This window comes from Pithys albifrons, chromosome 16 (assembly GCF_047495875.1).
Source record: "Pithys albifrons albifrons isolate INPA30051 chromosome 16, PitAlb_v1, whole genome shotgun sequence".
NCBI lineage: Eukaryota > Metazoa > Chordata > Aves > Passeriformes > Thamnophilidae > Pithys > Pithys albifrons.
In genome coordinates this window covers 15,757,857-15,773,783 of record NC_092473.1, presented here as the reverse complement: position 1 = coordinate 15,773,783, position 15,927 = coordinate 15,757,857, and the positions used below count along the sequence as shown (strand labels likewise).

General features: G+C 44.6%; 1 protein-coding gene across 1 annotated transcript; it reads left to right on the top strand.

Annotated features, from left to right (window-relative positions):
- Window positions 1-2,179: 2,179 nt before the first annotated feature.
- On the top strand, window positions 2,180-15,068 carry MEIOB (meiosis specific with OB-fold). The gene is made up of 14 exons (XM_071571092.1): window positions 2,180-2,223; window positions 3,312-3,393; window positions 5,988-6,045; window positions 6,537-6,668; window positions 8,283-8,355; window positions 8,745-8,940; window positions 9,833-9,933; window positions 11,869-11,921; window positions 12,038-12,133; window positions 12,465-12,566; window positions 13,042-13,195; window positions 13,558-13,741; window positions 14,204-14,290; window positions 14,581-15,068. The coding sequence occupies exons 2-14, from the start codon at window positions 3,325-3,327 to the stop codon at window positions 14,689-14,691; spliced, it is 1,416 nt and encodes a 471-aa protein (XP_071427193.1). The 5' UTR covers window positions 2,180-2,223; window positions 3,312-3,324; the 3' UTR covers window positions 14,692-15,068.
- The last annotated feature ends 859 nt before the right edge of the window (window positions 15,069-15,927 follow it).

Here is a 15,927-nt window from a genome sequence, read left to right as displayed (position 1 = left end):
TGGATCATCCTGTATAAAAGTGCCCCCAAAAGCCCCTCCACTCAGGCTGTCACTCTCCTGGCACGATGTTTGTCATCAGCACGGGATAATTATCGTGGACTTCAGAGGTACAACAAACATGAGAGCTCAGGTGGTGTCTGTTTTCAGCTGTTTAATTGGAGAAATGAAAGATCTCCTAATACAGAGGCAACACAGAGAACTTGTCAGGCTACACTAAAAACTTCAATAGCCATGACCTTGAGGTTGGAAAATTACTCATCAGGAGTCAAGTTTTTTATGATGCAGAAGTGAAGGGTATTGATTTTATAAAAAAAATTATTTTATATGCAATATAAATGACCAAAATAGCTCAATCCAGCCTCTTTCAGGGTCTGAAAACTCAGGAATTGCTGGGTGCAAATCAATACAAATAATATCTTGAACCATGAATTTTAATTAGTTTATAAAATACAGGCTGCATTTATTTTTTCTTAGAGCTAACAAAAATTTAAAAAAAAGGAGGGAATGGTTTCTCCAAGGATTTCTGGAATTTTCTTTGTCTTGCAGGTGTGCTGTGCAGAACAAACCCCATCTCAGACTCCTGGGTGGTGCTTGGTTGGCTTAAAATCTTGGAATCACGGAATGGTTTGGGTTGGAAGGACCTTGAAGATTATCCAGTTCCAAAGGTCTGCCATGGGCAGGGACACTTCCACTATCCCAAGGCTGGTCCCACCTGGCCTTGGACACTCCCAGGGCTGGGGCAGCTTCTCTGCCCACCCTGTGCCAGGGTCTGACCTCCCTCACAGCCAGGAATTCCTCCCTGATATCCCACCTAACTCTGCTGTCACCTCCTGGAGCTCAGGAGTGCAGGAACTCCATCAGTGCTGGGAAAAGTCTCCCCTCAGGACGGGCCCACACGGCCGAGGGCGCCGAGCCCCTTCCCGCCATTTTGTCTCCTTCATGATCCTGAGGGGGCCCTGAGGGGCTTCTGGGGGTGCGTGAGGGGCTGAGGGGGCTGTGAGGAGCTTCAGGGGTAACTGAGGGGTCCACGATGGGCTGAGGGGGAATGAGGGGCCCATGAGGGGCCCATGAGGGGGTACATGATGGGCTGAGGGGTTCTTGTGGAGGTTGAGGGATATGTGATGGGATAAAGGGGTACGTGAGGGGGAACGAGGGGTCCACGAGGAGGTGGAGGGAGTCCCTGAGGGGGAACGAGGGGTCCACGAGGAGGTGGAGGGAGTCTGTGAGGGGGAACGAGGGGTCCACGAGGAGGTGGAGGGAGTCCCTGAGGGGGAACGAGGGGTCCACGAGGAGGTGGAGGGAGTCCCTGAGGGGGAACGAGGGGTCCACGAGGAGGTGGAGGGAGTCCCTGAGGGGGAACGAGGGGTCCACGAGGAGGTGGAGGGAGTCCCTGAGGGGGAACGAGGGGTCCACGAGGAGGTGGAGGGAGTCCCTGAGGGGGAACGAGGGGTCCACGAGGAGGTGGAGGGAGTCCCTGAGGGGGAACGAGGGGTCCACGAGGAGGTGGAGGGAGTCCCTGAGGGGGATGAGGGGTATGTGGGGAGATGGAGGGGTATGTGATGGGCTGAGGGGAATGAGGTGTCCATGAGGAGGTTGAGGGGGCTGTGAGGGGTCTGTGCGGAGGTCCAGGGGTAACTGAGGGGTCCATGATGGGCTGAGGGGGAATGAGGGGTCCATGAGGGGGTCCATGAGGGAGTACATGTTGGGCTGAGTAGTCCATGAAAAGGTGGAGAGGGTCTTTGAGGGCCATGAGGGGTATGTGAGGAAGTTGACGGGTACGTGATGGGATGAGGGGTACGTGAGGGGGAACAAGGGGTCCATGAGGAAGTTGAGGGGGTATATGATGGGCTGAGGAGTCCCTGAGGGGGATGAGGGGTCTGTGAGGAGATTCAGGGTTAACTGAGAGGTCCATGATGGGCTGAGGGGTCGGAGGGATACCTGACAATGTTCAGGGGTATTTGATGGTCTGAGGGATCTCTGAGGAGGTTGAGGGGTCTGTGAGAAGGTTCAGGGGATCTCTGAGGAGGATGAGGGGTCTGTGAGGAGGTTCAGGGGTACCTGAGGGGCCCAGGACGGGCTGAGGGGTCCATGAGGGGCAGCTCCTGCCGCAGCCTCCCCTGTCAGGGCCTGGAGCATTTTAAATCCTAAATAACCTCTTTAATTTCCCTCCCATCCGTGTGTTCCCAAGAGCTGGTTCCTTTGACCCGACTCAGCTGGTGTGAGGTACGGCACTTAACAATATTTAACTTCTTCTGAGGTAAGAAGCTCACCATGCCTTGGAGGGACGCTGAGGTGACTTTCCCACAGAGGAAAACATCAATTCTTCCATCTCATGGGATGGGGACAGGTTTAAGGACCCCATTGTTAGTGGTTTCTGTAAAGCAAATTCAGGCTGTGGTTTGAAACACTCCCTTGGAGAAACCACTTTGTTCTCAGATCACTGCTTTGTGTTTTTTATTTTAAATATAGACTATATATTTCTTCTCTGGTTCAACAGACCTTCCCCCCAATGCCTGATGAAATGGTTAACAATTCCCAGGTATAAAGACTGCAAATCCTTTCAGGACTTTGTTACAAAGATTGAACAGGCATCCTCTGAAAAATGCCAGCAGGTCTCTCCTATTAAAGATTATTAAGATTTGAACATGATGGCTCCTTTTACAAAAGAAGTAGAATCTGACAATTATTTGTTAAATATCTGAATGTCTCTGAGGCACCCCTGGAATAATAAGAGGCATTCAGAGGGGCTAACAAAGCACTGGCCCCACTTTGGGTGCTCCCAGGGCTGGGCACCCTGAAAACAACTAATTTTCACAAATTTGATTTTAAGAAATTCAGAACTTTTCTCCTCTAAGGAAGGAATAAACTCACGTTTTAAAGTAGTTTAATATTAAGTCCAAAACCTCACTTAAGGCTCTTTGCAACCCAATGCTTTTCTTTCCTCACATATAAATTGCCTTTTTTATATGAGCTGCCTCATTAAATCCCGTTGGACTTCCCAGAGAGAAGGAGGGTAAATATTTTTCAGAGGCTGGTGCTAATGGAGCCATTTAATGATGAATAATAAATAAAAATCACAGCCCTTTATTTAACAGGCATAGGTAGAGTAGTCACAGTAAAATTCATAACTTCCATCGCCAAATCCAAACAATAAAGAATTGTCTACTTCAGATGGCTTGAAATGCCTCTTATTGAAAACAGATGCTATTAGGTCAAAACATTTGTGCTAAAAAATAACTTGTTATTCTCACTGTGAATGGCCTGAAGTGGTTTGTTTAGGTTTTTAAAACCTCTGAGTTAGTTTTCTCCAGTTTCAGATACAGAATGGCCTATTCTAGCTCAGCACGGGACTTCGTTGCCCTTTCAGATCTGCATCCAAACCTTGCTCGTCCTGTAAGTCTCACAGACATGGCCCTTTTGTTCTGGGATGAAACAGTATCTGAGTGTATTATATTACTGCAAAATTATGTAATTGCTGTGGATTTGGGTACTGAGAGCATTAGTGGAATTGTCAGACAGAGAGGGCCTTCCCTCCTTTGTGTGCAAACCAGCAAAAGGAGAATTGATGCTGTTGTTGTCCCCAGTCCGTGGGTACCAAACTATAGATATTGACTGGACAATTCAGTGTTTGAGCATCAGAGGCTTCTTTGTAGCGTTTTAAATGGTGCTTAATTAGCAAAGACATTGGGAAAGGCACTACAGAGTCAGAGTAATGGAGTCACAAAGTACCTGCGACCCTCGAGAGTCTTTCAGGACCTGAACGTCCAGCCCAGCCCTGGCGTGCTCGGTGCCTCTGAGCTCATAACGTGGGCCTGAGACAGTCACACAAAACTCTCAGGGAATGGTGGTTTCACCTGGATAAAATCTCACAGTTGCATGTCAGATAAGATTGGGTTTCTTTGGAATAAAAAGCAGGTTTTCACAGAATGCCAGACTGGTTTGGGGTGGAAGGGACCTCAAAGCTTCTCTCGTTCCACCCCCTGCATGGGCAGGGACACCTCCCACTGGACCAGGTTGCTCCTGAAGAGAGTGAAAACTAGTTTGGGAGGGGCACAATTTAAACTTTTCCTTTTATTTTAAGCAAATGAAATAGAAATCACAGAAAAGAGAAGTTGTGTATCCTGGTAGCATTGTTTATTTTTTCCACTTTTTCATAATCTCCTGTTCTGCTGCAAAGCTGATTTAATCTGTCACTGAGTTCCTCTCAACTAATGATCTCCTAACTCAGTTAAAAGCTTTTATTTTACAAACAAAACTCACCTTGAATATTGCAATTAGCAACACATAGTAATGAAAGTGTTTTCATAATACAGCAATTCATGATACAATGAGCAGTGTGTGCTCAGGATGTTAAAACAGATGAATACATAATTTAAAGCATCAAAATGTTTGTTAGTTTGCTGTTTATTTTAAAAAGTGAAATAGATTAAAGTGTAAACACTTGCAGTGTGTCCATGGTGTAGCTCAGGGTGATTTGGTTGAGCAGCCTCAAGCAATGCTCTGCCAAAACAGGCAGCAGGATTTGCTTCCAAAGGTCTGTGTTCTGCTCCTCCTCCCTTGCTGGAATTAGTGCTTGGAGAGTTGCACAATAAGCTGATCAAGGAAATGATCTCTGGAAGGTTTTCTCCCCCCTCCCTCCCAAATAGTTTCCAGCCAGATCCCTTCCCTCTGCCAGCTCTCTGAGCAGGCCTGGAGAGGGGAATGCACTTCCAGCAGGGACAGGCACATTTCCTTTGGAAACTGCAGATTGACATCAGCTCCATTCCTGTGGGGAGCCTTCCTAGATGTCAGTTCCTTTAACTGCTGCTGAGATACAGGGATTGCTGTGCTCTGATTGATCCATTGTTTGATTTTAAGAAACAATCAAAAATAGAAAATAAAAATCTAAGTCCCTACCTGCTGGGGACAGAAAGTGTTCCATCAGGACTGTGATTGTGACACTGCTGTCCAGTGTCCTCTTGCTCAGCTGATGGCACTGTGGGATAAGGCAGGTACCTTGGCTCCATCTAGTGATTCCAAGGAAACTGGGAACTGGAGACCTAATTTTTGAGGGGGTGGAACAAAATGGTCTGGGGGTCTCTCCATCCCAAACCGTTCCAGGTTTCCATGATTGTGGAAGTGACATGGGATGCTGCATGTTCTGAAGGCCCCTGGCAGTCCTGCACTGTCAGTCTCTCATTCCACTCCAGTTTCCATTGCTTACCCCTTAAATCCCAAACCAGCACTGCAAACCTTCTCTCCCACTGATGATTTCCTATGTTTTTTTAAAAACCCCACCACATATCTATATATTACTAAAATATATCTCTGTACATCTCCATGAGTGTGTTTGCTCCCATTAGTTTTGTTTGATAATTATGCCCAGGGTGCTTTTACATAATAAATACAGGCTTTGCACAGCAGAATAAGGTTGATTTTTCTTCTAATCACCAAAACCCTTCCTTGCCTCAGCTCCCTTTGGGTCAGCTGAAGGAGGGCAAGGAAGAGGCACCTGTAGAAATTGAGGTTGCTGAGATGGGGGCAGTGTAAGTGCCCTCCCTGTGGGGTGTGTTTGGTGCTGACAGCCAGGAACCCCTGGGTGCTTCCCTGAGAAATAAATCCTGTCCAGACCTTTCAGGGGGCATTTCAGGAGACCTGAGACCTGTGCAGGGAGCATGAAACAACAACACTGCTGCCCACCTGAGGAGAGATTGCTGTACAACAGCCAAAATTGTGGCTGCTTTAGGTGAACTTTTGTCCTCTCATTGTCTCTGCAAACAGAAACAGATGTATTTCTTTTAATGTGTTTATTAGTCACTATTTTTTCTTAAACCAAACTCATGTGTTTATGTTTTAGTCTTCACATGGTACTGTGGAATAAATAGATTAAAATGATTACTAGTCAGAAATATGTTTATCATCATCAGTAGGGTATAATTCCATGAAATCTAATTCATCACATACATCTGTGTTTAATACTTGTATTCTCTAATCTCTTTATTTTTCAGAGTGTAATCGGTGTGGTTATTGGGAAAACAGATGTCAGAAGCTTTCCAGACCGAAAAAGTACAGTCCCTTTTAACTCGTTTTGCTTCATTTTCTTACAGGGTGTAATTTGGTGTATAGGCTGAAATCAACATTTAAATGATAAACAGAGTCCTCGGTGTCAAATGTAGAGAATTAAAATGCACACAAAAAATTATGTGTGTTTTTGAGAACCGAAATGAAAGGCCAGCATTAGTTTGGGTAAATCTTATCAATCAGAAACGGGGAAAACTCCACCATGGAAATGTTTCAGGCTCTGGAGTTGGTGCCAATATCAACCCCCCCTTCCACAGACACTGCCGGGCTGGCTCAGGTGGATGGGGCGGTGCAGGAACAGCCCCCGCAGGAGCTGCTGCCCGTTCCCCAACACGGGTGCGGTTCCTGCACCGCCTGCTGACCTCTAGTGGGAGCAAAACTCACCGCACACCCTCGGAATAGTAGTGTTTTTTCTACATATATTCTAGTTACAAATCGAGCTGTGCTAAGAATTGTAATAGTGTTTATTTTTGCAGACATTGGGACCGAAAGACACACCTTCGGTTTTACTATTCGTGATTCACCAACTTATTTTATAAACGTCCAGTCCTGGGGCAGAGAGGAGTATATCAGGTCACTCTCAGAAAGTTTCAGAGTTGGGGACTGTGGTAAGTCAGTTTATTCTCACCACGTCTCTGTTTGCTTGTAAATCAGTGTTGTGTTGGTGAGGACTCAGAAAACATGGGAAAAAAATGTTCAGTTAAGTATAAAGAGGAAAAGAACAAGATTCCAAGGATTTAAACTCAAAACCAGTCAGCAATAGGACAAGGGGGGCTCAAGCTCTGCCAGGGGAAATTGAAGTTGGAGATCAGGAAGAAATTCTTTGCAGAGAGAGTGCTCAGGGATTGGAATGGGTGGATTCTCTGTCCCTGGAGGTGTTTAAGAGGAGACTGGATGTGGCACTGAGTGAGAATCCACCACGTCGTGATCCAACCCCACTGTGATCACCAGCCCAGGGCACTCCGTGATCACAGTGGGGTTGGATCAAGGGTTGGATTGATGATCTCAGAGGTCTCTTCCAACCCAGCTGATTCTGGGATTCTGTGATCCCTTCAGGACAGCTTTCTGTCCTGTTTTCCCTGGCTGTTGGATGCACAAGCCACTGAAGCACCTTCAGAGGGCACTAATTGGGCTCCTCTGCAGTGCTGAGCTGCAGATGGGAGTGTGGATGTCTCCAGAACTCTGCCTGTGACAGGCCTTGCTTGGCCACCCCCTGCCTGAAGGGAAGTTCTGGCCAGGTGGGGGTTGGTCTCTTCTCCCAGGCACTCAGCAATAGGACAAGGGGGCACGATGGGCTCAAGCTCTGCCAGGGGAAATTGAAGTTGGAGAGCAGAAAGAAATTCTTTGCAGAGAGAGTGCTCAGGGATTGGAATGGGCTGCCCAGAGAGGGGGTGGATTCCCCATCCCTGGAGGTTTTTCAACTGAGCTTGGCCGTGGCACTGAGTGCCATGATCTGGTAAAGGGACTGGAGTTGGACCAAGGGTTGGACTTGATCTGGGAGGTCTTTTCCAACCCAATCCATTCTGTGATTCTGTGGATGTGGCACTGAGTGAGAATCCACCATGTCTTGATCCAACCCTACTGTGATCACCAGCCCAGGGCACTCCGTGATCACAGTGGGGTTGGATCAAGGGTTGGACTTGATGATCTCGGAGGTCTTTTCCCACCCAATCCATTCTTTGATTCTATGAAATATGTCAACAAAAAGACCAGACACAAACCCACTGAATGCAGCCACTCAGACTGGCCTGTAGGTAATCAGTCTAAAGCCTTACATTATATTGGCTTCTTATAAATGGCTAAAATTAAACTCTGTAAAGTAGTTTGTGTTTGTCCTCCCTTAGTTAAAAACATGATCATTCATGAAACCACAACAAAAGCCTTGTCTCTATTTACAGTATGTGCTTTTATCTTGTTAAATTAATAGAAGGCCTTTGCTGCCCATGGTTGGTTGGGTAAATCTGGGACCCTGCAGGGTGTGCACACACAAACTCAGTGGTGTTGTGCTTCCAACAGGTGTCTTGAGGACTCATGTGGGACTTTGGTCATAACATGAGCTGTCTGGACAGGTGTGGGTTTCAGTATGAAAACATTGGGCAGTTGTTCTTTTACAGACCTTTTCCTTTCCAAGTCAACCTTGAAAACAACTATTTTTTAAAGTAATCTCTTTCTGTGAATCTATAACCAGTTTTCTAACATGACTTATTAATGTTTTATTTTAGTTATAATTGAAAATCCTTTAGTTCAGTCAAAGGAAGCAGAAAGGGAAGAAAAATTCAGCCCTGTAACTCCCAGGTAAATTTAAAGCTTAGAGTGGTAGTTTTTTCCAGAAAGTTCAAAGTTAAGAATTGCTTTAGTTGCCAGCCAGTTGTAGCAGTTGGTAGAAATATTTGGGGTTAGTTTTCTTGTGTATCTGCACCTTCCTCCTCGTGTTCAACCATGTCTGTTCAAGTAACCTCAAAGGGGAATATGTTTCTAAGTTATGGGGATTAAGTAATAATATTCTCTGTAACTAAACAGAGTAAATTTCACTTTTTGAGTAAAGTCTACTAAAATTTTCTGTTTCTTGAGAGAAAACAACAAAGGATTGAAGTTATTTTCTCACAAGAATTAACATTTTACCCCATTGATCCACTGGTGAGTGCAATGTTGGTGATGTGGTTTGTTCTGTGCACATTCCCCAGTTGCTACAAACTGTTGCTCAGTGAGAATCACTCGGTGGTCAAACCATCTCCCTGCTATGAGACAGACACCAGGCTGCTCTCCCTGCTGCACCTGCCTGTCAAGGACCCCCAGGATTATTATTCCCTGGGGGATATTGTTGCAAATGGACAGAGCCTCAATGGGAGGATCCTCAACGTGCTCGCAGCTGTCATGTCAGTAAGTGGAGAGCCACAGCTGAGCTCTGTTTCTCTGCTACACCATCAGCAACTTGGGGGCCTCAGAGTGGACAGGACTCAGTGTGGGGGTTTGTTCAGATTGGAGCCACTTCAGCTCAGTGAAAACCACACACCCTTTGAGAATTTTATCAACATGATGCAGTGAATGACCCTTCCCCCCAAAAACAGGACTCTGAGCACGTTAGTGCAGGGTAAGATAAAAAGTAAAGGTCCTTTAATATCCCAGGCCCTACAGCCCACAGGAATACAGGATGACATCCATGTGTCTTAGTTCTTGTTTCCATGGCTTTTATAATAAGATCCCTCCAATCATTGCTTTACACATTTCTCAGTCCAGCCCCAGTCCCACCCCTGGTCCAACCCCCTGGAATTGGGTCTGGGGTCATCAAGACCCTCTGTCTTCATCAACTCTTCTTCCTCAGGCACACAAAGGTCTCTTGGAGCTCATCCAATTCTGGCTTTTGGGTCACTCTGACCTGTGTTTATGTTTCATTCTATAGGCCTTCTGATATCCTTCAGCTCTACCTTGGAAAGGAGTCTAAACAAGATTAATTAACTAAAGGAATTTGAGCTCCCTGTTCTGGGACAGGGGTAGTGATAGAAAGGCATTAAACTGTTAGAAATATTAACCCTCTAAAAATCCACAACTACTGTGTCCCTAAAATCTACAAAATGTGAAAATCAGAACAAAAACCCTTTCGGCATCAAACAACATCAGGGAGGAAATTAAGTGGTCTCGTTTTTTAGTAGTCTACAAGGGTTTCCTTTCCCCCCTCCCTCCCTTTTCTAACTCTTCCATTTTCTAGGTTATTACTTTTATTCTCCTAAACACTGAGCACAGGAGAAGTGACTGCTGCTCTTTCTTCTTAAAGGTTGGGGAGCCAAAGTACTTCATGACTTCAGACAAAAGGAAAGGCCAGAGGTGTGAAGTGAAGCTTTATGATGAAACAGAGAGGTCTTTTCCAATAGTATGGTAAAGTGGTTTTTTAATTCAAAAGACACAAATTAATGCAAGAGTAGGCAAATTAATTAACTGTAACCCACACCTGTTATAACAGTGTTTCTTAATTTAAATGTACTGTTATTTGGGAGGCAACTGTGATGAGGCAGCAATGTAGACTGAAAAGAGACTCAAAAAGGAGATTCTTTAGAGTGGCCTTATATAAATTGTGTAGTTTTATGGCTTGCTGACAGCCTGCTGGCTCATGAATGGCAAAATGAAGCTTAGCTCCAGATAGTTCCTTTTTTTTATGTGGACATTTGAACTAATTCAGGAAATGGCATTTAAAACCAGCTGCAAAGGCTCCATGTTCCCTCCACAAACTGGGAAGGGGAAAGAGGAACGTGCTTTGGTTTTAAAGGCAAGCAGACTTAACAACTGGAATGGAAACAGGTTGGAAGAGTTTTTAAACACTTAAAATAAGGCAGAAACATTTGATACAACTTTGCCCATATTTCCAAACTCTGTCTCATCTAAAACACAGCTATATCCACACCATCATGCATGTAAACAGGGACTTGTTTAAGAGGAACATTTGCATTTTGCCCATAATCTGTTCCATAAACTTGTGGCTTATCCCCGTGCAAGGGCACGTGGGTGTGTGGGGATTCACTGGCCCTGGGTTTGCTGCTTGCTGGTTGGAATGTCACTGAAATGACCTTTGTTCCCTGGAGAGAAGCAGCAGGACAGCACTGCCTGTGTGAGCTGAGCTGTGTCACCATCAGGGGCATGTTTAACACAATTTACACCCACAAACACAAAAGAAACATCTGCAGTGTGAACTCTTCCAGCCCTTTGGAGCAGCAGCTCCAACAGCCTTGTGTCAGTGCTGGCACTTGTGCAACAGCATTGTCTTGAGGGGATTGCTGAGCCCATCAGTGAGGAGGTGGCTGAGCGACGTTAGATGGAGATAAAAGATCTTAAATCTGTGTCCAAGGATTAAGAAACAAACCCAGCAGAACAAATCCGTGCTTTGGCAATGCTCTTGCCAGCCCAATTTGGGAGGAACTGAATGAGATTTTATCAAGGGACCTAACCATGTAAATAGCATTTTGAGGGACACCACTGACCTCACTCCAGTCCCATCATCCACAGCTACAAAGATTGCAGTGTTGGAAAGTGGCTACACATCTGGCCAAGGGATCTGAGCAACCAGCCTGGCCCCCAGCACAGGCTGAGCTGACAAACACTTTAACTGGCATCTGCTTTAGTTAGAAAGCACTTCTATCACAGCTCTGAAATACACCCACCATTTTACCAGGTATACTTTACATTTAATAATTTTGAATCCTTTTTATTTTATCCTGTTTGACATGAGAGGAAACAGGGTTAAAGTAAACAATTTTTGGCGGAGAGAAAGGACTTCACCAACAAGCTTATGAAGTTTATAGTGAAGACCTTTTATTACACAAAGCACACAGTTTATATGGGGTTAGGACTACAGCTTATTGGCTAAAGGAGTTACACACCACCATACCAGATACTTCAATTGGTTAAAGCCTCTCTCTCACAAGTCCCATGTTTATATTATTTCATCCAGGCTGTTTTCGTGCACCTGCAGAGTCCTGTGAATTCTTGGGGAGTAAACTCCTCCCTATCAGCCAGCAGCAGCTGAGCTCCTTGCTGCTTCTGGCTGATAGCTGAGTCTCACAGGGCTTTCTATAGATCTGAATTGCTCACTTCTGATTTTACTGTAACAACACAGGGTCTGTCAGACTGTACAGCAAAGTCAGCCCTCCCAGCAAGTGTCCTGCCTGGCTGTGGGTGCACGAGGAACTGCACTGGCTTCTGTGTGCAACAAAAGCCATGTCCCCTCGGACTAATGTTATTATATCATTCAGTAGTTAACTACTGAACAGTTTGAGTGCTTCAAAAATGTTTTGATACATTCATTTTTGTTTCATTTAGTTGGGATAATGAATCCATACAGCTGGCACAGAGTTGGATCCCTCACGAAACAGGTATAACAGTCTGGGGTTTGGTTTTGCTGTAGTTCTTAATGTCATACTTATTCTACAAGTATTCTTATTCTATTTTTTGTTGTTTGTTTTTTTGTTGTTTTTTTTTTCATACACAGTTATATTTGCATCAGATGTGAGAATAAACTTTGACAAATTTAGGAACTGTATGACTGCAACTGTCATATCCAAAACCATCATTACGACCAACCCAGGTAAGACCTGCTGAAGTGTTGCTTTGGTGCCAATAATCATTACAGGCTGTAATACATGAATTATTGTATTGGAGGTCTGATTTCTTCTGCATGTTTGTCTCATGCCCTTGGCTTCCACCCTTTTTTAATTTTAATTTATTTTAGATTTATTTCATTATCTAAACAGTCTTCATATATTCAATGTAGGACTAAAAGTAAAAAAGAGAAAAGTGGCTCTTGGGTCATTCCAAGAGATGTGTTGGTGCTACCAGAACACAAAGTTGTAAAATTTAACAATGCTGTTATTTTTCCATGCAACATATACTAATAACTCCTAAAAATACATCTCCAGAAACAGCAGAAGCAAATGTTCTCTTCAGCTTCATCAAGGAGAGTGCCCAGTCAGGAGCTTTGCCTGACAACATGAAGGAGCAGGGAAATGAATCCATTAACTGTAAGTGTGGATGCAGACCCTGATTTGATTGAACTGTATATTGTAGTTTCTTAGTGCAGCTGAAAGAATTCTTGCTCTGTGTGTTCAGACAAACAAAGCTCAGGTACAGCCTGGCTGAGTATTTAAATTTGGGCTGTGGTTATTGGGGCTGACCCTTATTTTGTCCATTAGGTCTTCAGTTGACTGTGCCAGCTGGAGCCTGTCCAGTGTGTTCCTTCTGCCTTGAATAATTAGAAAAAATTGAGAGGGGAATTTGATTGTCAAAAGCTCATTTTGAGGGGTACAAAGATTAAATAATAGAGCTCTTCCTGACTTTAGTTCCCTTCTGTTTTACTTTTTCAACTGGAAGGTGTGGGGGGCTCTTCTGATGCTTTACAGCAAATCCTCTCCTATTTATTACCCTCAGATCCTTCTTTGCTGTTGCTCTTCTGAATTGTTTCTTGCTCAGATACACTTAACATGTCTTTTATTCTAGTGGAGACTATAGTTGATGTTTATACAGTGGAACAGCTGAAGGAAAAAGCTGAGCAGAGTGCTGGGAAACCCGAGCCCCTCTATGGCATAATTTATGGCTACATTTCCACGCTGGACATTGACGACAATGTATCCAAAGTGATGCGCAACAGATGGTGAGCAAGGGCCTGCTGCAAACCTGCACTGGAACCTGCCTGTCCCCCTTCCCCAGACCCAAAGGAGATGGAACAGTACTAGAGTCCATCTCTGGAACAGAAATAAAACTCCTCTGGAGGATGCCATGTGGATTTCTGTTGTGCAGACTTCCACAAGTAGCAGGGAAGAGGAGTTGGCTCCATGAGGGACTTGCTCTGTCTGGTCCCAGAGCCAAGAAAATGAGGCCATTTTGTCCTAGTCAGACTTGAGAGTTTAGAAGATGAGAAACCTTTTTTAAGTCTCTTGGGAAATCTCAGTCTAGAAAAGTGTTTCAAGCAAGGAGGAATTGCATAAGTGCATTAATTATCTTCTGATGTTCCAGCTCAATCTGCCGGTTCGTGGTGAACGAAATGTCAAACACTTGCACTTTCTGCAGCGACGTCTCTGCAGAGTCAAAGACAACCTTTGCAAGCTTTGACATCCTCGTGGATCTGACAGATCACACGGGAACTCTCCGTTCCTGCTACCTGTCTGACTGTGTGGCTGAGGAAACGTTAAGCTGCACAGTGAGTGGGAAGGAATTCAGTTGTTATTTGAGCTGAGCTGTGAAGGCTGATAAAAATCACAAATGTGTGTAAATGTTCTCTTTGTGTGTGTGAACAACAGGTAAAATTCCATGTATCTATGGATGTACACACAGAGCCTTTTAATGAGCCCAAAGTTAGAAGTCAGCAGCTGCTGCTAAGGGTTGTGTTAAATCTAAGAGTGAACACCCAATTCCAAATATTGCTTTATTTTAATTCACGCTTTCTGAGAATGTGGTTGGAATTCCTTAACTTTGGTTCTCAAGCACCCTGCAAGTTATTCTGGTTTATCTGACTGCCTTGTACACTATCACACCAAACACCATCTCAAAATAGAAAAATACAGCTCAGAAGTGTCTAAGAAGGTGTAAGGTGCTCTTTTCAACATCACTTTGTTGTGGTGATGTTGTAATCACATCCTGAAGTTCTGTGGTGTCCTAACAGGTCCATGAATTCCTCATGCTGGAGGAAGACCAGAAGACTGCACTGAAATGGCAACTTCTTTTGGAACGAAGCAAGATTTATTTCAAAGTTAGTATTTAATGTTAATTTAAAACAGGGGCTGTTTTTCTGTTTTAAACTTCTCCTTTTTGGCAAAACTGTTCTTACTCTCCCATCTCCTGCTCCTCTGTCCCCATTTCCAGGACAAAATGAAATGTTTTCCTTCAACAGTGACAGGTATACAGGATAAATGTGCACTCATGCAGGAAATAATGTAGAATATGGAGCAATCTGTCAGTCATGCTGTGTGACATATCAAAATAATCTATATCAAAGTGCTGTACAACAGTGAAAACAAAGATCCTTAATTATTTTTCCAGGTCACTTTGTCACCCAATTGGAAAACTGGAATGAAAGTGAATCTTCTTTCCTGCAAACTGGCAGATCCTGTAGAGGCAAGTCAGAGCTTGGTGGGAAGAGATTGGAAATAAGAGATTATCCTGCTAATATTGGCTAAAAAAAGGACTTCCTTCACTGTGTTGTCTGAGGGGAAATCCTGTTGTCAGCTTTTGCCAAGTCTGTTCTGATGGTAAAGAAGGAATATGCATTACTGTACCTGTAAATGGGCCTGTGGGTTGATCTTCAGGTGATTGTACCTCAAAAAGTAACTTGGGCCTCAGCTTAAAAGTCAGTTCTACCAAATTCAAGCCCTTCCATGGGAGGTGGAAAGTTCCTTCACTCAGCTGAGATCTTTGAAAACATCAGAAATAACAAAGAGTTCAAGACAGATCTGTTGAGCTTCTGTATGTTTGACTGCCTTGCTATTTTTGTGCTGCTTTTGTGCTAGTTTTAATAAAGACCCAGTTTGAAACACTGCCTGTGTTTGTGGTGCACCTTGGTGAGTCCAAACATGGAACCTTTGGCAGCAGCTGGGGTGATTCTCTTTGGGGCAGACTAAGGCTTGTTAGAACAGAGTCATCAATTAGCAGTGACCTCTGATGAGCAAACAACCAGCTGAGATTACAAGAAGCAGAGAGAAGATTCTTCTTCACCCAAGTATTTGTTCTTAGCTGGACATAAAGAACCCAGGTATGTATATTTTGCACTTCTCCATGTATTTCTCCCCTATTTTTAACCTACTTCTGTCCTCAGCTTCCCCTGCCACTGTGTTTGCTGTATTTGTTGTGTTTGCTGCATTCACCAGTCTCTCCCCCTGAGCCTGCTGGGACTCGGCCAGTCTCAGGTAGTGGGAGGTCCCACAGCCCTGCTCTTTGCAGAGGGTTTGTTAGGCCAGGACACCTGAGGAACTCAGGTCACCCCTGTGCCCTCCCTACTCCCTAAAGCAAAATGGCACAGAGGAAACAACCCCAGAAACAGTAAATCCTGACAGGCAATCCACCAGGATTGCATCCCCTACTCCCATGGGTGGGAACGAGGGACTAAACACCCCCAAAATGCTGCCAGTGTTGGGTCACTGCATCCCTGTTGTAGCAGTAAATGATTCAACGTTCTTCAGCCTTAACAGCTCAGATTCTGCAGTGAATGTTTCCAATAATCTAATCCCAGCCCAGCTCTGCTGTCAGTGCACAGGGCTGGAGACCAAACTGCACATGAGGCGTTGCTGCTGTCGCCATGAACAGCAATGTCTGACAGGCACGAGGAAATGCAAACAGCACAGAACTTCATTCCATCCTTCCTCTCCCAGAACTGTTCCCCCTGATGTCTAT